Source organism: Ictalurus furcatus, chromosome 27, assembly GCF_023375685.1.
Source record: "Ictalurus furcatus strain D&B chromosome 27, Billie_1.0, whole genome shotgun sequence".
In the NCBI taxonomy this organism is placed as follows: Eukaryota; Metazoa; Chordata; class Actinopteri; order Siluriformes; family Ictaluridae; genus Ictalurus; species Ictalurus furcatus.
Window position 1 is genome coordinate 1,815,587 of NC_071281.1, and position 25,047 is coordinate 1,840,633.

The 25,047-nt window shown below is 43.7% G+C and overlaps 1 protein-coding gene across 1 annotated transcript; it reads left to right on the forward strand.

The window, feature by feature from the left end:
- The first annotated feature begins 94 nt into the window (after nucleotides 1-94).
- On the forward strand, nucleotides 95-24,284 carry LOC128602586 (sialoadhesin). Its single transcript, XM_053616472.1, has 21 exons — nucleotides 95-98; nucleotides 253-582; nucleotides 721-750; nucleotides 954-1,136; nucleotides 1,297-1,422; nucleotides 10,285-10,291; nucleotides 11,315-11,461; nucleotides 15,272-15,339; nucleotides 16,001-16,336; nucleotides 16,410-16,616; nucleotides 16,777-17,127; nucleotides 17,213-17,428; nucleotides 17,859-18,179; nucleotides 18,283-18,501; nucleotides 18,606-18,875; nucleotides 20,626-20,895; nucleotides 20,977-21,222; nucleotides 21,367-21,457; nucleotides 22,215-22,260; nucleotides 22,410-22,636; nucleotides 23,914-24,284. The coding sequence occupies exons 1-21, from the start codon at nucleotides 95-97 to the stop codon at nucleotides 23,951-23,953; spliced, it is 3,735 nt and encodes a 1,244-aa protein (XP_053472447.1). The 3' UTR covers nucleotides 23,954-24,284.
- The last annotated feature ends 763 nt before the right edge of the window (nucleotides 24,285-25,047 follow it).

The window sequence follows — 25,047 nt, forward strand, 5'->3', positions numbered from 1 at the left end:
TAATAATAATAAATGAATGAATAAATAATAATAATAATAATAATGTTTTATAATCCCACTACCATTACATAATCCCAGTGTTACCCAGAACAGGATGGGTTTGAGTCTAGAGTGAGCTGTTTTGGCCAAATTGTTTTAGAAGCAAGTAGTGTGCAAGTGTTTACATAGTCAGTGTTTGAACTCACAAATTAGATGGACTTGTCCTCTCTGTGTGTGTGTGTGTGTGTGTGTGTGTGTGTGTGTGTGTTCCAGGAGTACAGGCTCAGCACAGAGTAACTTTCTCCTCTCAGAGTCTCTGTGCTGTTACTAGATCTACAGTAAAAATCCCCTGTACATATCCAAACTCTTATTATCGCAGACCGAAGGAGTGGTATCGAGTCCAGAGCTCTGAAGGAGAACCACGAGACCTGAGGAAAGATCCACAATACTCAGGACGAGTGTCTGTAAGCACAGAGACGTCTGACTGTGAGCTGACAGTGAGGAATGTGAGAGCGAGTGACTCTGGAGTTTATAACTTCAGATTTAAAACATGGAGCAATAACTGGATATCTGCTCCATCTGGAGTTCATCTGACTGTTACAGGTAACACACACACACACACACACACACACACACACACACACACACACTCACACGCTTTATTGATTCAGGTATGGAAGATAAGTCCTGTATGTATGTAGTATTTACAGGATTTAGGTATGTAAAGTGAATTGTGTGTAGACTTGCAGGTGAAGGTGGATCCTAACACTGTAGGACAGAGAGAACTGAAACTGACCTGTAGCGCCACCTGCAGCCTCAGCACGTACCGTTTCTACTGGTACAGGAATGGCCAATACGAGCAATACATAACTGAGGCATCGATTGTGATCGACTCCACCCATCTATCTATCGTGGGCAGCTACTCCTGTCAAGTGTACGAGAGTCAACACCGTTCTCCTCCAGTGTGTACAGCTGGGGGAGGACGCTGAGCTGCATCACCACCTGCACTCTGTCTAACAACCCCACTTACATCTGGTACAAGAACGGACAGCGTGTTACTGACCGTTATATAAATGAACTTGATGTCAAAATTGAGGAATCAGGCAGCTACACCTGTGCTGTAAGAGGACACGAGGAGCTTCGCTCTCCTGCTGTCTGTAAGAACTCACTTTACACTTCACTCACTCTGTCATCATCTCACTGCCAGCTTCTGTTAGATTACAATAAACTCAGATGCAGTGATTCATGTCTGAGTGATGCTTTAGGTTTTTATTTATTTATTTAGATTTCTGTTCTAACTCAGTTTATATGTTTCAGGTGTTTTTGATGAGAAGAGCTGCTGGAGTGTGACGTACTCCACCCAGAATATCTGCTCTCTGATTGGATCATCAGTGGACATACACAGTTATTACACCTTCCCTGACCGTTCCCTGGATGTGAAGGGTAACGCTACACCGACACACCTGGATGTGAAGGGTAACGCTACACCGACACACCTGGATGTGAAGGGTAACTCTACACCGACACACCTGGATGTGAAGGGTAACGCTACACCGACACACCTGGATGTGAAGGGTAACGCTACACCGACACACCTGGATGTGAAGGGTAACGCTACACCGACACACCTGGATGTGAAGGGTAACTCTACACCGACACACCTGGATGTGAAGGGTAACTCTACACCGACACACCTGGATGTGAAGGGTAACGCTACACCGACACACCTGGATGTGAAGGGTAACGCTACAACGACACACCTGGATGTGAAGGGTAACGCTACACCGACACTCCTGGATGTGAAGGGTAACGCTACACCGACACACCTGGATGTGAAGGGTAACGCTACACCGACACACCTGGATGTGAAGGGTAACGCTACACCGACACACCTGGATGTGAAGGGTAACTCTACACCGACACACCTGGATGTGAAGGGTAACGCTACACCGACACACCTGGATGTGAAGGGTAACGCTACACAGACACTCCTGGATGTGAAGGGTAACGCTACACCGACACACCTGGATGTGAAGGGTAACTCTACACCGACACACCTGGATGTGAAGGGTAACGCTACACCGACACTCCTGGATGTGAAGGGTAACGCTACACCGACACTCCTGGATGTGAAGGGTAACGCTACACCGACACACCTGGAAGTGAAGGGTAACGCTACACCGACACACCTGGATGTGAAGGGTAACGCTACACAGACACACCTGGATGTGAAGGGTAACTCTACAACGACACACCTGGATGTGAAGGGTAACTCTACAACGACACACCTGGATGTGAAGGGTAACTCTACACCGACACACCTGGATGTGAAGGGTAACTCTACACCGACACACCTGGATGTGAAGGGTAACGCTACACCGACACACCTGGATGTGAAGGGTAACGCTACACCGACACACCTGGATGTGAAGGGTAACGCTACACCGACACTCCTGGATGTGAAGGGTAACGCTACACCGACACTCCTGGATGTGAAGGGTAACGCTACACCGACACACCTGGAAGTGAAGGGTAACGCTACACCGACACACCTGGATGTGAAGGGTAACGCTACACAGACACACCTGGATGTGAAGGGTAACTCTACAACGACACACCTGGATGTGAAGGGTAACTCTACAACGACACACCTGGATGTGAAGGGTAACTCTACACCGACACACCTGGATGTGAAGGGTAACTCTACACCGACACACCTGGATGTGAAGGGTAACGCTACACCGACACACCTGGATGTGAAGGGTAACGCTACACCGACACACCTGGATGTGAAGGGTAACGCTACACCGACACACCTGGATGTGAAGGGTAACTCTACACCGACACACCTGGATGTGAAGGGTAACTCTACACCGACACACCTGGATGTGAAGGGTAACGCTACACCGACACACCTGGATGTGAAGGGTAACGCTACAACGACACACCTGGATGTGAAGGGTAACGCTACACCGACACTCCTGGATGTGAAGGGTAACGCTACACCGACACACCTGGATGTGAAGGGTAACGCTACACCGACACACCTGGATGTGAAGGGTAACGCTACACCGACACACCTGGATGTGAAGGGTAACTCTACACCGACACACCTGGATGTGAAGGGTAACGCTACACCGACACACCTGGATGTGAAGGGTAACGCTACACAGACACTCCTGGATGTGAAGGGTAACGCTACACCGACACACCTGGATGTGAAGGGTAACTCTACACCGACACACCTGGATGTGAAGGGTAACGCTACACCGACACTCCTGGATGTGAAGGGTAACGCTACACCGACACTCCTGGATGTGAAGGGTAACGCTACACCGACACACCTGGAAGTGAAGGGTAACGCTACACCGACACACCTGGATGTGAAGGGTAACGCTACACAGACACACCTGGATGTGAAGGGTAACTCTACAACGACACACCTGGATGTGAAGGGTAACTCTACAACGACACACCTGGATGTGAAGGGTAACTCTACAACGACACACCTGGATGTGAAGGGTAACTCTACAACGACACACCTGGATGTGAAGGGTAATGCTACACCGACACACCTGGATGTGAAGGGTAACGCTACACAGACACTCCTGGATGTGAAGGGTAACTCTACACCGACACACCTGGATGTGAAGGGTAACGCTACACAGACACTCCTGGATGTGAAGGTTAACGCTACACCGACACTCCTGGATGTGAAGGGTAACGCTACACCGACACTCCTGGATGTGAAGGGTAACGCTACACCGACACACCTGGATGTGAAGGGTAACTCTACACAGACACTCCTGGATGTGAAGGGTAACGCTACACCGACACTCCTGGATGTGAAGGGTAACGCTACACCGACACTCCTGGATGTGAAGGGTAACGCTACACCGACACACCTGGATGTGAAGGGTAACTCTACACAGACACTCCTGGATGTGAAGGGTAACGCTACACCGACACTCCTGGATGTGAAGGGTAACGCTACACCGACACACCTGGATGTGAAGGGTAACGCTACACCGACAATCCTGGATGTGAAGGTTAACTCTACACCGACACTCCTGGATGTGAAGGGTAACGCTACACAGACACACCTGGATGTGAAGGGTAACGCTACACAGACACTCCTGGATGTGAAGGTTAACGCTACACCGACACTCCTGGATGTGAAGGGTAACGCTACACCGACACTCCTGGATGTGAAGGGTAACTCTACACAGACACTCCTGGATGTGAAGGGTAACGCTACACCGACACTCCTGGATGTGAAGGGTAACGCTACACCGACACTCCTGGATGTGAAGGGTAACGCTACACCGACACACCTGGATGTGAAGGGTAACGCTACACCGACACACCTGGATGTGAAGGGTAACGCTACACCGACACTCCTGGATGTGAAGGGTAACGCTACACCGACACACCTGGATGTGAAGGGTAACGCTACACCGACACACCTGGATGTGAAGGGTAACGCTACACCGACACACCTGGATGTGAAGGGTAACTCTACACCGACACACCTGGATGTGAAGGGTAACGCTACACAGACACTCCTGGATGTGAAGGGTAACGCTACACCGACACACCTGGATGTGAAGGGTAACGCTACACCGACACACCTGGATGTGAAGGGTAACGCTACACCGACACACCTGGATGTGAAGGGTAACGCTACAACGACACACGTGGATGTGAAGGGTAACGCTACACCGACACTCCTGGATGTGAAGGGTAACGCTACACCGACACTCCTGGATGTGAAGGGTAACGCTACACCGACACACCTGGATGTGAAGGGTAACGCTACACCGACACTCCTGGATGTGAAGGGTAACGCTACACAGACACTCCAGGATGTGAAGGGTAACGCTACACCGACACACCTGGATGTGAAGGGTAACTCTACACCGACACACCTGGATGTGAAGGGTAACGCTACACCGACACACCTGGATGTGAAGGGTAACGCTACACCGACACTCATGGATGTGAAGGGTAACGCTACAACGACACACGTGGATGTGAAGGGTAACGCTACACCGACACACCTGGATGTGAAGGGTAACGCTACACCGACACTCCTGGATGTGAAGGGTAACGCTACACCGACACTCCTGGATGTGAAGGTTAACGCTACAACGACACACCTGGATGTGAAGGGTAACGCTACAACGACCCACCTGGATGTGAAGGGTAACTCTACAACGACACACCTGGATGTGAAGGGTAACGCTACAACGACACTCCTGGATGTGAAGGTTAACGCTACAACGACACACCTGGATGTGAAGGGTAACGCTACAACGACCCACCTGGATGTGAAGGGTAACTCTACACCGACACTCCTGGATGTGAAGGGTAACGCTACACCGACACTCCTGGATGTGAAGGTTAACGCTACAACGACACACCTGGATGTGAAGGGTAACGCTACAACGACCCACCTGGATGTGAAGGGTAACTCTACAACGACACACCTGGATGTGAAGGGTAACTCTACACCGACACACCTGGATGTGAAGGGTAACGCTACACCGACACTCCTGGATGTGAAGGGTAACGCTACACCGACACTCCTGGACGTGAAGGGTAACGCTACACCGACACACCTGGACGTGAAGGGTAACGCTACACCGACACACCTGGACGTGAAGGGTAACTGTACACCGACACACCTGGACGTGAAGGGTAACGCTACACCGACACACCTGGACGTGAAGGGTAACGCTACACCGACACACCTGGACGTGAAGGGTAACTCTACACCGACACTCCTGGACGTGAAGGGTAACGCTACACCGACACTCCTGGACGTGAAGGGTAACGCTACACCGACACTCCTGGACGTGAAGGGTAACGCTACACCGACACTCCTGGATGTGAAGGGTAACGCTACACCGGATGAAGGGTAACGCTACACCGACACTCCTGGATGTGAAGGGTAACTCTACACCGACACACCTGGATGTGAAGAGTAACGCTACACCGACACTCCTGGATGTGAAGGGTAACGCTACACCGACACTCCTGGATGTGAAGGGTAACGCTACACCGACACTCCTGGATGTGAAGGGTAACGCTACACCGACACACCTGGATGTGAAGGGTAACGCTACACCGACACTCCTGGATGTGAAGGGTAACGCTACACCGACACACCTGGATGTGAAGGGTAACGCTACACCGACACACCTGGATGTGAAGGGTAACGCTACACCGACACACCTGGATGTGAAGGGTAACTCTACACCGACACACCTGGATGTGAAGGGTAACGCTACACAGACACTCCTGGATGTGAAGGGTAACGCTACACCGACACACCTGGATGTGAAGGGTAACGCTACACCGACACACCTGGATGTGAAGGGTAACTCTACACAGACACTCCAGGATGTGAAGGGTAACGCTACACCGACACACCTGGATGTGAAGGGTAACTCTACACCGACACACCTGGATGTGAAGGGTAACGCTACACCGACACACCTGGATGTGAAGGGTAACGCTACACCGACACTCATGGATGTGAAGGGTAACGCTACACCGACACACCTGGATGTGAAGGGTAACGCTACACCGACACTCCTGGATGTGAAGGGTAACGCTACACCGACACTCCTGGATGTGAAGGGTAACGCTACAACGACACACCTGGATGTGAAGGGTAACTCTACACCGACACTCCTGGATGTGAAGGGTAACGCTACACCGACACTCCTGGATGTGAAGGGTAACGCTACAACGACACACCTGGATGTGAAGGGTAACGCTACAACGACACACCTGGATGTGAAGGGTAACGCTACACCGACACTCCTGGATGTGAAGGGTAACGCTACACCGACACTCCTGGATGTGAAGGGTAACGCTACACCGACACACCTGGATGTGAAGGGTAACGCTACACCGACACTCCTGGATGTGAAGGGTAACGCTACACCGACACTCCTGGATGTGAAGGGTAACGCTACACCGACACACCTGGATGTGAAGGGTAACGCTACAACGACACACGTGGATGTGAAGGGTAACGCTACACCGACACACCTGGATGTGAAGGGTAACGCTACACCGACACACCTGGATGTGAAGGGTAACGCTACACCGACACTCCTGGATGTGAAGGGTAACGCTACACCGACACACCTGGATGTGAAGGGTAACGCTACACCGACACACCTGGATGTGAAGGGTAACGCTACACCGACACACCTGGATGTGAAGGGTAACTCTACACCGACACACCTGGATGTGAAGGGTAACGCTACACAGACACTCCTGGATGTGAAGGGTAACGCTACACCGACACACCTGGATGTGAAGGGTAACGCTACACCGACACACCTGGATGTGAAGGGTAACTCTACACCGACACACCTGGATGTGAAGGGTAACGCTACACCGACACACCTGGATGTGAAGGGTAACGCTACACCGACACTCATGGATGTGAAGGGTAACGCTACACCGACACACCTGGATGTGAAGGGTAACGCTACAACGACACACGTGGATGTGAAGGGTAACGCTACACCGACACACCTGGATGTGAAGGGTAACGCTACACCGACACTCCTGGATGTGAAGGGTAACGCTACACCGACACTCCTGGATGTGAAGGGTAACGCTACAACGACACACCTGGATGTGAAGGGTAACTCTACACCGACACTCCTGGATGTGAAGGGTAACGCTACACCGACACTCCTGGATGTGAAGGGTAACGCTACAACGACACACCTGGATGTGAAGGGTAACGCTACACCGACACACCTGGATGTGAAGGGTAACGCTACACCGACACTCCTGGATGTGAAGGGTAACGCTACACCGACACTCCTGGATGTGAAGGGTAACGCTACAACGACACACCTGGATGTGAAGGGTAACTCTACACCGACACACCTGGATGTGAAGGGTAACGCTACACCGACACTCCTGGATGTGAAGGGTAACGCTACAACGACACACCTGGATGTGAAGGGTAACGCTACAACGACACACCTGGATGTGAAGGGTAACTCTACACCGACACACCTGGATGTGAAGGGTAACGCTACACCGACACTCCTGGATGTGAAGGGTAACGCTACACCGACACACCTGGATGTGAAGGGTAACGCTACACCGACACACCTGGATGTGAAGGGTAACGCTACAACCGACACACCTGGATGTGAAGGGTAACGCTACAACGACACACGTGGATGTGAAGGGTAACGCTACACCGACACACCTGGATGTGAAGGGTAACGCTACACCGACACACCTGGATGTGAAGGGTAACGCTACACCGACACTCCTGGATGTGAAGGGTAACGCTACACCGACACACCTGGATGTGAAGGGTAACGCTACACCGACACACCTGGATGTGAAGGGTAACGCTACACCGACACACCTGGATGTGAAGGGTAACGCTACACCGACACACCTGGATGTGAAGGGTAACGCTACACCGACACTCGTGGATGTGAAGGGTAACGCTACACCGACACACCTGGATGTGAAGGGTAACGCTACAACGACACACGTGGATGTGAAGGGTAACGCTACACCGACACACCTGGATGTGAAGGGTAACGCTACACCGACACTCCTGGATGTGAAGGGTAACGCTACACCGACACTCCTGGATGTGAAGGGTAACGCTACAACGACACACCTGGATGTGAAGGGTAACTCTACACCGACACTCCTGGATGTGAAGGGTAACGCTACACCGACACTCCTGGATGTGAAGGGTAACGCTACAACGACACACCTGGATGTGAAGGGTAACGCTACACCGACACACCTGGATGTGAAGGGTAACGCTACACCGACACTCCTGGATGTGAAGGGTAACGCTACACCGACACTCCTGGATGTGAAGGGTAACGCTACAACGACACACCTGGATGTGAAGGGTAACTCTACACCGACACTCCTGGATGTGAAGGGTAACGCTACACCGACACTCCTGGATGTGAAGGGTAACGCTCCAACGACACACCTGGATGTGAAGGGTAACGCTACAACGACACACCTGGATGTGAAGGGTAACTCTACACCGACACACCTGGATGTGAAGGGTAACGCTACACCGACACTCCTGGATGTGAAGGGTAACGCTACACCGACACACCTGGATGTGAAGGGTAACGCTACACCGACACACCTGGATGTGAAGGGTAACGCTACACCGACACTCCTGGATGTGAAGGGTAACGCTACACAGACACTCCTGGATGTGAAGGGTAACGCTACACCGACACTCCTGGATGTGAAGGGTAACGCTACACCGGATGAAGGGTAACGCTACACCGACACTCCTGGATGTGAAGGGTAACTCTACACCGACACACCTGGATGTGAAGGGTAACGCTACACCGACACTCCTGGATGTGAAGGGTAACGCTACACCGACACTCCTGGATGTGAAGGGTAACGCTACACCGACACACCTGGATGTGAAGGGTAACGCTACAACGACACACGTGGATGTGAAGGGTAACGCTACACCGACACACCTGGATGTGAAGGGTAACTCTACACCGACACACCTGGATGTGAAGGGTAACTCTACACCGACACACCTGGATGTGAAGGGTAACGCTACACCGACACACCTGGATGTGAAGGGTAACGCTACACCGACACACCTGGATGTGAAGGGTAACGCTACAATGACACACCTGGATGTGAAGGGTAACGCTACACCGACACACCTGGATGTGAAGGGTAACGCTACACCGACACACCTGGATGTGAAGGGTAACTCTACACCGACACACCTGGATGTGAAGGGTAACGCTACACCGACACACCTGGATGTGAAGGGTAACGCTACACCGACACTCCTGGATGTGAAGGGTAACGCTACACCGACACTCCTGGATGTGAAGGGTAACGCTACACCGACACACCTGGATGTGAAGGGTAACTCTACACCGACACACAAAATAAATACATAAAAAACGTACAGGTCAGGTGATGTTAAACACGGCAGAAACAGGAATCAAAGATATAAAAACAAATTTGGTCACAACTGGAAGAACTAATGTGTGTTCAAAAGGCTTCATAACGTCACTAGTAAGCACTTGGAGCAAGGTTTCTTAAAGACTGAGTGAAAGTGTTTTAATAACACACGCTGTCCGTTCTTGAACCAGATGTAAGTGGGGTTGTTAGACAGAGTGCAGGAGGTGATACAGCTCAGCTTAAACTAGGTTTGTTATTATTTTCATTTATTTATCGATGAAATTGACTTAAATGAATGTTTAACTGTGTGTTATTGCCTGTGATGGACAGAGACAGAGTGAAGTTTAAAGTGAATTCTTATACACAGCACGAGAGTGACCCTTGACCTGCACTGACACTACTGTCACACTGTAAGTGAGGCGTTTCCCCTCATCACCAGCAGAGGCAGCACGCTCCTGAATTCTACAGCAACCTCTGACACTTTCGGGTCACTTCCTGATTTTAGGCTATATTACAATTACAGTTACAATGTGCTGTCCCTACTACTGGAACACACACCCACCCACACACACACACACACACACACACACACACCGGTGAAGTGTTCTTAAACTAAATAATGAACGTGAATTAAAGTCTCAGCTAAATTAATGAAAGTATGAGAAATGTTATGTGGAGATGAATTTAAAGGGGAAAAGGCCTGGTGGAGAATGTAAAGCTCAGATCAGTTTTTCAGCTACTTTGTTGATGAGCTGCAAAAAACAGATGGAATAAAATGTCATTCATTATGATGTATAGTATACAGGAGAGTTTGACTGCTGTGTAAACTGATTATTTTTAATGATTCAGTACTAGTGCTGAAATAGTGTGTATAAAGAGACTGTTTCTTACTTTCTTACTCAGAAAACAGGAAGGAAACAAAGTTATTTTTCATCTTCAGCTACTTGCGTCTAGTCCAGCACATATGCTTAACCTGTGACTCTCACACCCACACACACCCACACACACACACACACACACACACACACACACACATGCACACACACACACACACACACAGAGCATGAGAGACAAGAACGTGTGAAAATAACCATAGAAACAGAACTCAGAAACATTTCATACTTCACACATCTGGGTTTACAGAATTAAGAGTATAAATAAACTCACACAGAGTATCACACGCCCTGTCATCACACCACTGCACATTTCCACTAAGTTAGAACATTAAAAGGAGACCCGAGAGGACGTGAGAAAAAACTCTATGATTCTCGTTAGTAAGTTTATTACTGTAAATATTTCATCATCACCCCATGTATGATTTTACAGATATTATTATATTTATCTATTAATATACAACGAGCACACCTATGCATATTGATATAGATTGTGTTTATAGTGATCTCCCAGTTAAACAGTTAAATGATTGTGTTTTTCAGGGCTCTAAGTGGAACTATGGACGTTGGATCAGGAAAGCTGCTGCTGCTGATCCTGTTGTTGAATATTACAGGTAGGGTTGCTGTATTTGTTGAGTATTAAGATGAACCTGTCTCTGCTACATGGAATATGTTAGCTGTGGGCTTTTCCTAACAGGCCTAAACTAAACAACTCCAGATACAAAATGAATGGACATGAAAAACTCCTAATGTTGTAACAGATTCCAGGTTATCAAAAGGCCATAAACTGTGCTAAATGAGTATTTACTTCTGTGTGGTAGATCCAGCTTGCTTTATTTTCGAGATATTGTCGCTTGTTTAACAGCTTCATGCTGGTGGCAACATTAAACACTAATGCTACAGTAGTGATGAATGTGTCGGCTGATCTGAGAACAGTTTTGCGGTTTATTTTGTAATGTTTCAGGCCAGGATGTGAACTGGGGAAGCTGCTCTTAGAGCAGAACAGTTTAAAGGCTCTTGTTCTCTAGAGTTTTATTAAAGTTGTTCAGTGAATTTAACAAAACTGATTGAAACAGTGGAACATGCAGTAATGTAAATCCACACACAAGTGTTCCTCTGAGTGTATGAGCTGATCCAACTTAGTTTTAGAGGAAACTGATTCTTTACCACTGATCTGAGACCAGATATATTTCTATTATGATCATGTTAAAATTCATAACAAAAGATTATTACAGACCAACTCCACAATGATCAGAAAGCAGGCAGGACAAATCCAGAGAACAGTTATAGATATAAAAGTGTAATCGATGTGTGTAACTACAGAGTTTACTAATGTTAGGATATGTTAATCAGGTATAATCTGGTATGTATACCCACTGTATACCCAACAGTTAAGAATTACTTGTGGGAAGCATTATCTAAATTCATAGTACACTTGTTGATCAAGTTATAAGTGTGTATTGAGTTAGAAGAATTCTGTGTCTTACTAAACAGTAGGCCTAATTGTTTTCTGTGTCGATCCGTACCTCTGCACAGCAAGCATAATCTAAAATTATAAAACACTAACAAGTTGTATTCTTGTGTATTCTTGTGTGTACATTAAGTGTCTTGTGTTTGACTAAAGCATCTTCACTCTATGGCAGTAAATTAAGAACTTTGTGTTTGTCTAAAACAGCTTCACTTTGTGGCAATATAAAAAACCAATAAGACACATTCCAGAACTGGGTTTCTAAACAAAGCCCTCTAAGCTTGCAAATCAGAGTCAAAAGAAGAGATAAGACTTCAGGGGAAAAGTACCAAGATGAGACTATAGGGTGGATTAAGTGACGCAGTAAAAAACCCAGGTCTGGTAAAACTTCTAAAGAACATACGACAGACTACGCATGCGCCCTCTGGTGGTGGTGTGGGGTTTGATCCTGAGCTGTGTGTGTGTGTGTGTGTGTGTGTGTATCTATCTATCTATCTATCTATATACATACATAAATATATATTAGTTTATTTTTTATGGTTTGGTACATTATTTACTTATTTTTGGGACTGTTTGTGTAAATAAACACCATTGCACTGATGTGCTTTTGTGACTGAGCCAACATTTCTTGTGCAGAGAGCCATTACCAACACCCCTCATCACACAGAGACAGACACACAGTCATAACAGATGAACCAAAAGAGAAGAACAACCTGAAATCAGGACGTGGTACATCTTTAACTAGGTTTAGAAAAAGAAATTAAGTTAAAGAGACTTTTTATAGCACAAAATAAAGGACAGTAGTGTAAGAAATGGGCGTTACTCACTTGAATGTCTGTTCTCATGTAAAGGAAAGGAAGACACTGAGCTAAAATAGGGTGATGTGGTAACCACAATGCTTTGGTAAGTGCATTACCCAACCTCTCCTAGTCCTTACTACTAATATCATATAGACGCTCATAACCCTACAAGTGCAGTACGTGTGAAGGAGTAACAGATGATTAAGACAAACACTTGTCAGTAAATAAAACAACAGTTTTTTCCCTCACGGATATTTTTGGCCAGTAGGCAACATTTAGTGGATCTTCAAGTGTCAGCTGTCTGAAGGCCGATGTCACCATGTTTTACAGAAAGTCGAGAAATATAACATTAGCAGCGATGCTCATGTTACTGACAGGTAAACTTTTCAGATATTTCAGCTCTTTCTAGTGTTTTTCGGTGCTGTTGTGTACCTTTCTTTGTCTGTGGGAGTTTATTTGCACTGTTAATTCTATAAACCCGGATGAAGTTTTTGAACGGTTTCAAACTGGGTTCTGCTTCTGTCGTCATTTTCGCACGTCACTGGCTCTCTCGCTGTGTGACTGAGAACAGCAGCAGCAGCAGTGGTTAAAACTGTGGTTACGCTCTTCCTGGTCAGTGCATGATCTATTTTAATTTGTGCTTCTGAGGCCCGTTTCACGAGCCGAGTTGAACAAACTCAGAGTTGCAGAGTAAGTACGTTTTGAGGATAATTAAAGTTAACAGGTTTCATGGCGCCGGTTATCAACGTTCTCAGTCAGTCCAGGTTTTAACCCTGAATCAAGGGCTGTGTATATATATATATATATATATATATATATATATATATATATATATATATATATATATATATATATATATATATATATTTATACACAGTATCTCAAAAGTGAGTACACCCCTCACATTTTTGTAAATATTTGATTATATCTTTTAATGTGACAACACTGAAGCCATTAATGTCTAAACCGCTGGCTTAGACAAGCTGTAAATTATGATCTGTCAGACCTTCTAAACAGTCTACAGTTGCTGATCTTTTTCTTTCACATCCTCTTGTGCTAATGTGTTTCTCTATATTGAGAACAGAGAAACAATAATCCACCGCCAAGGATCAATTAACATTAGATCTATTTTATTTCTGTTAATTCTTTAGGGAACAAACCATTATGATTATCATTAAAAACAAAGGCCTACACTACTAGGATACACTGCCCAAAAATCTAGAAGTGAGCAGCACCTCATCAAATAATAAATATATAGTAAGTATAAGTATAGTCTTCATCCACTCTCCAACCTTCAACATCGTTATTAAAGACCACAAGTATCTTTTGTTGTTGTTGTTGTGGTTTTCTTGGCACTAAACTTGTCCTCATAGTTCCTTTTTTCACTCCATTATTATTACATGTATCTACGATCTCTTTACTTAGTATTCACAGGAATACCTAACACCTTAGAACATTATTCCCATAGGCAGGATTTGTCCAAAAAGTTTAAAGTGTAAAATAATTGAATGTAAATGAAAGTCACTCACTTGAGTCTTTAGTCATTGTGAAACACATCATTCTAATTAATGTAAGTAAATGAGGAAGGAAACCCAGTGTTTTCTGCTCAAAGTTTCCATTTCCGTACGAACAGCTTAACAGACGAGAGCTGACTGGAAGAAACGTAAGCATTTTCTCATAAGTTTTTATACTTTATTTGTCTTGTGGTACATTCTAATACTGCCAAAGTATATTTAGAAAGTGTTACAAAGTGGAAATGAAAATCCGACGCAGGTTTTGAAAGTGCTGTGTTGTTATTTTGACTGAATAACTCATTATCTCAAGATATGACGCCTCTAGTTCAAATAAATATCGCATTACTTTGCCTTGTTATTCTTATTTTGAGACGTTATCTTGTCATTTGGACTCAACGTTTAACCCCCGACAAGACGAGTCATAAATAATCCTAAAACAACCCTGATGCTCATACTGAACTAAACTCGGCTCGCATTTCACGGCTTCTGTAAGATCCTGGTTGTGTCCTTTTCCATCCGTATCTCTTATGGAAGTAACCATCGCTTATATTGTGTTATTTATACGTTGTATGAGATGATATCAAATGCAGGAATAATTCTAGTAGTGTGCATGTTTATCACTAAGTATAATCTGTCTTTAAGGGGTGATGCAGTCATGCTGATTAGAACAAGACATTTTTCAGCAGCAGCAATTCTCATGTTGCTCGCAGGTAAACTTCTTGATTTTTCCCCCCGATTTTATTAATTTAATATAATTTGTGGATGTATGGTACTATCTGTGCCTGTGTCTTGTGTACTGTAATGTTCTAGACCTCAGTTAGGCAGTAATTTAACAGCTACTATAATCATAAGGACTGTCCTGTGCTCATCCTAGGACTTTCATCACTCTTAGTACTGTTTATCTTTACTCCTGTACATCTGTACGCTGTAATGATTTATAATCGCTCTGTACACTCTGGTTTGTTCATCTGGAAACGAAATCTGCTTCTCTGTTTCTGTAAACCTGCAACGTGACAACCGAACTGAAACGAGATCAACACATTGTCTGATGTTTATACACGATGTGGTCCAAATTATGTGGACACCCCTACTAATTATTGAGTACAGGTGTTTCAGTCACACCCATTGCTTACAGGTGCATAACATCATGATCCAGGCCTTTCTCCTCTAATATCAGAGCTTGATCTCACACATGCTCTATCGACTGAAAGGGCACAGATTTACACATAGAGACACTTTTTTGGTAAATTGTTTTAGAAGCAAAAGGTGTGCAAGTACTTACTTAGTTCGCTTATTTAATTAGTGTGTAAACTCACAGTTTGATCTGTGTGTGTGTGTGTGTGTGTGTGTGTGTGTGTGTGTGTGTTCCAGGAGTTCAGGCTCAGCACAGAGTAACTCTCTCCTCTCAGAGTCTCTGTGTTGTTACTGGATCTACAGTAAAAATCCCCTGTATGTTAAGAAAACCTTATTACTCCAGTGTCAGACAGAGAGAGTGGTATCGAGTCCAGAGCTCTGAAGGAGAACCACGAGACCTGAGCAAAGATCCACAATACTCAGGACGAGTGTCTGTAAGCACAGAGACGTCTGACTGTGAGCTGACAGTGAGGAATGTGAGAGCGAGTGACTCTGGAGTTTATAACTTCAGATTTAAAACACAGAGCAGTGACTGGATATCAGCTCCATCTGGAGTTCATCTGACTGTTACAGGTAACACACACACACACACACACACACACACACACACACACACACATCCTATGTATAAACATATCATTTGCAGATCTGAAGGTTACAGTATCAGACTGGCGCAAGAAGCTGAGCTGCATCACCACCTGCACTCTGTCTAACAACCCCACTTACATCTGGTACAAGAACGGACAGCGTGTCACTGACCCGTACAGAAATGAACTGTATGTCAGTAGTTGGGAATCAGGCAGCTACTCCTGTGCTGTAGGAGGACACGAGGAGCTTCGCTCTCCTGCTGTCTGTAAGAACTCACTTTACACTTCACTCACTCTGTCATCATCTCACTGCCAGCTTCTGTTAGATTACAATAAACTCAGATGCAGTGATTCATGACTGAGTGATGCTTTAGGTTTTTATTTATTTATTTAGATTTCTGTTCTAACTCAGTTTATATGTTTCAGGTGTTTTTGATGAGAAGAGCTGCTGGAGTGTGACGTACTCCACCCAGACTATCTGCTCTCTGATTGGCTCATCAGTGGACATACACAGTTATTACACCTTCCCTAATCGTTACAAGGTCACAGAAGTGTTCTGGTTCATTAAAGAGCAGGCTGGTGTTGAACCTGTGGATGTGAGAGAGGATGAGGAGTATCGGGGCCGAGTGCAGTACACACAGATCTCCCAGAATAACTGTAGACTGAGAATCACTAACCTGAGAGAGAAAGACGCTCAAACATACAGATTCAGATTCTACACTGATGATGCTACAGGCAAATACACCGGCCAACCTGGAGTCTTTCTGTCTGTCACAGGTAAAGCTGTATGAGAAACATTAAGTTAAAGTGTGAGAATATTCTATATTTGAAAATAACACCAAACCATACTTATTATTTGCAGATCTGAAGGTTACAGTATCAGACTCGGGTAACTGGAACAAGAAGCTGAGCTGCATCACCACCTGCACTCTGTCTAACAACCCCACTTACATCTGGTACAAGAACGGACAGCGTGTTACTAACCCGTACAGAAATGAACTGTATGTCAGTAGTGGGGGATCAGGCAGCTACTCCTGTGCTGTAGGAGGACACGAGGAGCTTCGCTCTCCTGCTGTCTGTAAGAACTCACTTTACACTTCACTCACTCTGTCATCATCTCACTGCCAGCTTCTGTTAGATTACAATAAACACATATTTATTGACAAATGTCTGAAATATACTGATCTTTTTCTTGCCTTGTGACTCTGGACTGTCTCTAAGCCTCTGTATATTAGGTTATTAATATCAGGGATTACTCTGTCCCCAGTTGTCCACATTGGGGGTCATGCAGTGTCATGACACCAAATATTTGGAACATACATTATCCCAGAGACTGCTATTCCAGCTCCTCCATTAAAGGCTATCTTTAAACTGTCCTTTTGTCCTTTTTTCCCTTCTTTTTTTTTTTTTTTTTTTGCCACTGTCCACTCCTGTTTTTTTATTTTATTTTGTTAAATAATATTAGTAATGGTACGCTATTAGTAGTGCTAATCTTATGTGTGTTTCAGGTGTTTTCGATCAGAATAGCTGCTGGAGTGTGACTTACTCCTCGCAGACTATCTGTGCTCTGATTGGCTCATCAGTAGACATCCATGGTTACTACACCTTCCCTGAACAGAGTCCCGCCCTGCAACCTGTCTGGCACATCATGGACAGAGAACTGAGTCATACAGATGAGAAAGTGGAGTTTCTTAAGGATAGACCAAACAGGAGCACACTGAGACTGAAAAATCTAACAGAGATGGATTCAACAAAATATCACCTCCTGTTTAAAGCCACTTATCATAAACAGACATACGGCTCTGATGGTGTCTATCTGTCTCTCACAGGTAGATTAAGATTCTTCTGCTTTTGCTAGTGTCTCAGTATTTACAGGATTCTCAGCATCAGTGTTTTTAGCTCTACAGCAACTGTTATGTGTCTCTAACACAGGTCTGCAGGTGAAAGTTGCAGTATCATACTTACAGAGCATAACACTGATCTGCATCACCACCTGCACTCTGTCTAACAACCCCACTTACATCTGGTACAAGAACGGACAGCGTGTGTCTAAGTGTAAATCTGCCTCCTGCTCTGTAGCTGCAGTCGGTGGTGCGGTCAGTTACAGCTGTGCTGTTGAAGGCCATGACAGTCTCCTCTCTCCTCCAGTGTGTGAGTGTGGATTTTACTCTCCTCAATCATAGTACATCTATATCTGGATCAAATGCTGATCCTGAACACACACCAGCTGATTCAGGTGTTTTATTTCTAATCAGATTCCCCTAAAAACACCAGCACAGTGGTTCTTTCCTCTGGAGACACAGTGGAGGGGGATTCAGTGACTCTGAGCTGTAGCAGCGATGCAAACCCTCCTGTTCTCACCTACTCCTGGTTTAAACAGAGAGCAGCTGCAGACACACTGCTGACAACAGGCCAGAATTACAGCATCAGCACTATCAGCTCCCAGCACAGCGGACTGTACTACTGCACTGCTCACAACCAGCTGGGACAGCACAACTCTACACCCACACTCCTGGATGTGTTATGTAAGTGAAAAAAAATTACACATGTTCAGGACATCTAAAAACTAGGTATGTTTTTCCTTTATGCGTATATTCTTGCTTCCAGTCAAAGTTTGGGTGTATGCATTAGAGAATGAATGTTGAATGAATTAACAGTGTTTGTAACAGTTGGTCCCTGAGTTTCACATGCAATGTTCACAAAAACTGAATTAATATAATAATATTCACAAACGTTTTGGTAAGCCTGATCATCTCCATAGTTACATACCTACGCATGTTGATAAATGCCCATTACCATAAAATACCAAGCTCATTCACAGCACAGCTGATTTAAATTTACTGGCGTCCACAAAACAGAGAGCTGAAAACGACACACTGGTGAATAAATGGTGAAAGAGCAGCTCTTAAGTACGGCATGCACTAAATCATTCATTAATGCAGCTCATGCTATACTCCATGCTGTTTTATATTGATGTATAAGTAGTACTGTAGCTGGCGCTATTAAAATTTCATGACGATTTACACAACTACAGGAAAAAGATTGCTGACCCTCAAAGTCATCCATCTTGAAATGATTCGGCTTGGACACACTTCGTTTATAATGACCAATCACAGGGTCGTGTCATGTGAGGGGTTCACCCAGTGTGCACGACACAGTGAATGAAGCCTCCACGTGATGTCTCCACGTGATGTCTCCACATTAACCCTTTAACCTTCTTCTCAACTACACGTTTTAATTCAACTGCACTTTTTGAGTCACTACATCTTATTGAAAAATGTGTTGAACATAACTCAGCTGATCGAGCCATCTCTACCACTCGGTTTAGGTATGTTGTGTTAAAAACATTCAGTAAATGTTGCTGTGTCTTGAAGTAGTGTGCCTTTTCAGTTCGCCTCCTTACAGGAAGTTAGCAACAAGGAAGTCACTCCAGACGTCCGCCTCTACCGGTTTATTTAACTTCTTCTAAATGTTTTTGGTACTTGGTAAATGTATTTATGCTTTTACTATGAAGTGACTTTTGGCCTATACTAAAAAGGCCATAAGTTATCTATACTACGCCTATACTAAAAAAAAAAACCTGTGGGGTCTGTTAAAAAATAAACATTGATTATTGTTGTTATTGCCCCAAGGAAATAAAAAATGCAAAGAAAACAATGTCTGTTGTTTTCAGTGAGGATGTTAAAGGTTAAAGCATACTAAGGCCTCAGAGTCCTCAGTATACATCTTGAGGCACTGAAGTTCATATAGCTTCATATATGCATGCATTTATACGTGACAGCCACAATGAACCCCAGAGAAAGTGAGTGAGTGTGGGTTTTGGATTCTTGCGAGCCTGATGCACTTAGTTTTGCTGAAAGTACAAAGTATACTGAACTCTTCGTCTTGTACGATGGCGTTTCTTTTCTACCAGTTGAATGGCTGCTCTTACTTGGCTTGTTTATGTATTCTTTAATCATTAATGTGAAATGATTGAGCTTCAAAAAATTGCCATAAAGTTTTGGGTGTAGTTTAAATAAATAACCAATAAACCAACACTCCAAAATGAAGCTGATCATTTGAGGTTCACGTTAGTGAGTCTCCTTATACGTACCTTTACAAACTCTTGTAGGATCCTCGGAGCTCAGAACACAAGAATTTTTCCTAGCTATATTTCCATAAATACCAATCTTGTGTAGATGCTCCTGTGAACGATTTATGAATAAATTTCCTCGTAACCAGGTTCATAAATGAAGTCCACTGTTTTTAATATTAAGACCTTGTGCCTGTTTTTAGATTCTCCTAAAAACACCAGCGCAGTGGTTCTTTCCTCTGGAGACACACTGGAGGGGGATTCAGTGACTCTGAGCTGTAGCAGTGATGCAAACCCTCCTGTTCTCACCTACTCCTGGTTTAAACAGAGAGCAGCTGCAGACACACTGCTGACAACAGGCCAGAATTACAGCATCAGCAACATCAGCTCCCAGCACAGCGGACTGTACTACTGCACTGCTCACAACCAGCTGGGACAGCACAACTCTACACCCACACTCCTGGATGTGTTATGTAGGTGCAGTTTTTTTGTGTATGATGATTATTTTTTAATGTAATACATTCAATAAGTAAGTAACTCCCACTTCTGATCAGACTCCCCCCGAAACACGTCTGTGACTGTCGTTCCATCCGTGTCTGGAGACTTGGTCACACTGTTGTGTAGAAGTGACTCCAACCCCAACAGCTCTTACACCTGGTACAAGAAAACAGAAGGAGATGTGATACTGATTGAAAATGGCACCAATTTAACTTTATCCTCGAGAGCAGATGGATTTTACTACTGTACAGCAAGGAATGGATTTGGATCATCCAATTCATCAGAATGGCCATGTACATCAGGTACTCGCTTCTCACAAGCATGCCATTTTTGTCTTTGATGACATCACACGTTACTGTTTCTTGATTGTGTCCTCCTCTTTGTCTCCATTCAAGACCACTTTTCAGGATCCTTTTTAACATGCTGATTATTTCTTACTGATACAGATAACAGTGTCGTGAAATACGCCGTTTCTGGAGTCACTGTTGCGTTGGTTCTGTTGGTTCTGTTGTTCATTGCGGTCTTTCTGTGGATACGGTAAGAACCCGAAATCCGTCTGCTTTGAAATCAAGTTGATTTGACCCTCATTGACATGGAGACAAAACAAGAAGAGATTACAATATCCCTAGGGTTCAGAGGGTCAAATGTCGACTTGCTTAATCAATGTGTCAATGTGTTGCTGCATGTGTAGAAATGGCGAAGTATACTGTCATGCAGTGGAAGCAGATGCAGTTGCAAAATGTGTTTTATTTATAAGCAGAACGGCAAACAATTCCAAAAAAAAAAAACCACCATTAAGTAAAGGCAGAGCCAAAAACGGGCAAGAAGTTAGCCGATTAGCAGACAGAACAAACTCGGAAAACTACAATCACAAAACCAATGGACGGGAGCAACGTCAAAAACAACTGGAATATCAGTCACAACAATAAAGTCTTGGCACGATTTTGGAGTCCGTTTTTTTAATAGCGTGGGTAGAGATTAGATTCAGTGTGTCAGTTCAGAGTTGTAGTATGGAGCGACCATGTCTGTAGGCTGCAGTGCAGCATGGGAACTTCTTGCCGATTCAGGTGTAGACACGACAGCTATGCTTCACAGACCCCTGGTGGTCCAGGTACACCACGTTGAGAACTAGAACACTGATCTAGTATCTATCCTCTGCACTGCACAGTCCAGACGATTTTTTTTTTCACATCAAGGGGGTTACATTAACTCATGTAGTATATAAATACTAATTCATTCCACACTGCAAGTATAGCTGGTGATGTTACTGTTTTTATTACACATATTCCAACAGGAGAAGAGCGTCGTTGTTCAGTAACAGGAGTGAGGATTACAGCAAGGTGAGTTTTAGTGAATGCACTAAGAGAGAAGTGAGATCTCCAGGCAATATTTTAAAACAAGTATAACATTCTTTCCTCTAAAAAAAAGTTTGAGCAGATGTAACGCTTCACCTTCTCTCTCTCTCTCTCTCTCTCTCTCTCTCTCTCAGAACAACTCTGCCCCTGTGTATGGTAACGTCTCAGCCATGACCTCTGACCCCACACAAACAGCGTCCTCAGAAGATCAGGACAACGTTCAGTACTCCAGTGTTTATTTCAGAAACTCCCACACACAGGAAGTACCCCTCTACTCAACTGTTCAACTGACAGAGGCTCTAAAACAGGAAGAGGAAGTAGAATATGCCACAGTGAGTCTCGCCAAGTCAAGAGCTGTTCCGTAAGTCTGTCATGCCTTCTGAGTTATTTTTCCACTTTCAGTTGAAAAAAAAAAAAATCCAAAAACAAAACACAGGCACAGCTGCAACTAATAGAGAAGATACAGTAAAACCATGATTTAGTTCAAAATAGATGCGTTTTGTGTGAAAACAGTGTATATATGTGGTTTCTTTCTCTTTTATGCAGTACTACACCAGTAATAATTGTATCATTTAAAAGGTAATAAAGGGTTTAAACAGTAAATGAGAGCAGTTATGTGTGTTTTGAAATGAAGTTACCATTTATGTTGGAAATTCTTTAAAAAAAAAAAAAAAAAAAATCTCTACCTATGGGCCTCGTTCATCAAGGTGAACATGAACAAATTTATCTGTAAATCATTTGTTAAAAAATTCTAGAAAATTCTGGAACATCATGTTAGTTCAGAAAAATGTTCATATCCTGAGATTGTGTAAATTTGTACATCATAAGTAGACTCCCTAATGTGAACCTCAGTTGTTTGACTTCAAATTATATCATTGAAGATGAGTTACTGCGATTTTATACAACCCCAATTCCAAAAAAGATGGGCCACTGTGTAAAATGTAAATAAGTGTCAATAAAAACAGAATGCAAAGATTTGCAAATCTCATAAACCTGTATGTTATTCACAACTGACCATAGAAAAAATATCAAATGTTTAAACTGAGTAAATGTAGCATTTCAAGAAAAAAATAAGGTAATTTTTAATTTGATGGCCGCAACACGTCTCAAAAAAGTTGGGACAAATGTTTAAACATTAGATATGTTTTCTATGTTCTATTGTGAATACCATATGGGTTTATGAGATTTGCAAATCATTGTATTTGGTTTTTATTTACATTTGACACAGCGTCCCAACTTTTTTGGAATTAGGGTTGTACATAGCTTTTTTTTTTAAATTATTATTGTTATTTTTTACGTGAGTAAAAAATAACTTCCACTTCTGCCTTTGAGAAATTCCTTTCTTTCACCATTTTGTCCTCATTTTGCACCATCAGCTCTCTGTGAGATTGACCTTTTATGGAGTTTTGTGAGCGTCACTAAATGCACATGAGTTGCATCGTGTGTTGCACTTTGAGTAATTGACATTTATCAACATACTCATGTGCGTATGAAATAAATCAACGTTACCAAAACTTAATAAAAGAGGCGCAAAAGTAGATGTGAGGAATATGACGTTCCTTTATTTGAACAGAAATATATTTGCATCAATATCTTTCTTCAGAAATTGAAAAGTTGCAATGTTTTCATATTTTACAGGGAGGATGAAATCTACAACAATCTGAAATCGAACCAATAAGAGGAGTCTAAACTGACTATAAGATTGGACGTCGCAATAAGTCAATTATGAAGGGATAGTTTAGTTATATCATGTATATTATAATGTATATTAATATTATATTATGTATCCTTAGACTGACCTTTAATAATTCCAAATATTATTGGTTTTCTTTGATTTTTACCAACTTCAAGATGTATTTTCTTTCATTTTTATTTTGTATTCGATGCTTTGAGAGGCTTTTTGTGTGCTTGCATGTTTATACTTGTGTGTATGATTATATTATTACTGCTTACTGTATACACACTGACATGCATTTTAATTAAAAAATATATATTTATATATTTATGTAATCATATCACATAAACAAGTGTCAAACATGGGGGTTTATCAGGGTGATCTGGTGAAACTTTGTCATTGAGTTTGAACTTTTTGGCCAAAATGAGGTTACACCGCCACAAATTTTTTCAGAAAATTTGATCCACATCACCCTCTAGTGGGCTTTTCCAACAACAACAAAAATCAGAATCATATATGACTTTATGCCCCATAACTTTCATCCAGTATCTTCTGCCCTGCATTTAGTGAATGTCCCTTCTTTAAAAATCTAGTTAGCTTATCTTCTTTACAAATAAAAAAAAGTTGTTAATGTTAATGTAAAGTGGCCAGGCAGGCAGAACTGACAACTGTATTAAATTGTGAAAATAATCAAATATATCTAGTTAAAATACACTAAATAATGTTCTCTGACAAGCTCCAGATTCACCATAACCATGACCAGGATGAAGCGTTACTGAGAGTGAGGGAAATAATGAAACATTTAAAGCTGCAGGAACGTATTGTATTATATACTATATAATGTTTCTTTAATTTGTTCTAAACTGTAAATCTTGAAGTGATGATCTCTTTGATATTGCAAAGACATGGAAGGCTTGATGGGCACATCATTACACCTCATCCATTTAGCTTAGCTTGTTAATTTGACAAGTTAAGTGGCATTTGGAAGACACTCTTATCCAGAGCGACTTACAGGAGTCTCTGTATCTTGTGCAATACAGAGTCTCTATCAATAAATATATCCTGATACTGGTTTACTAGGTCACGGCCTAGTATCA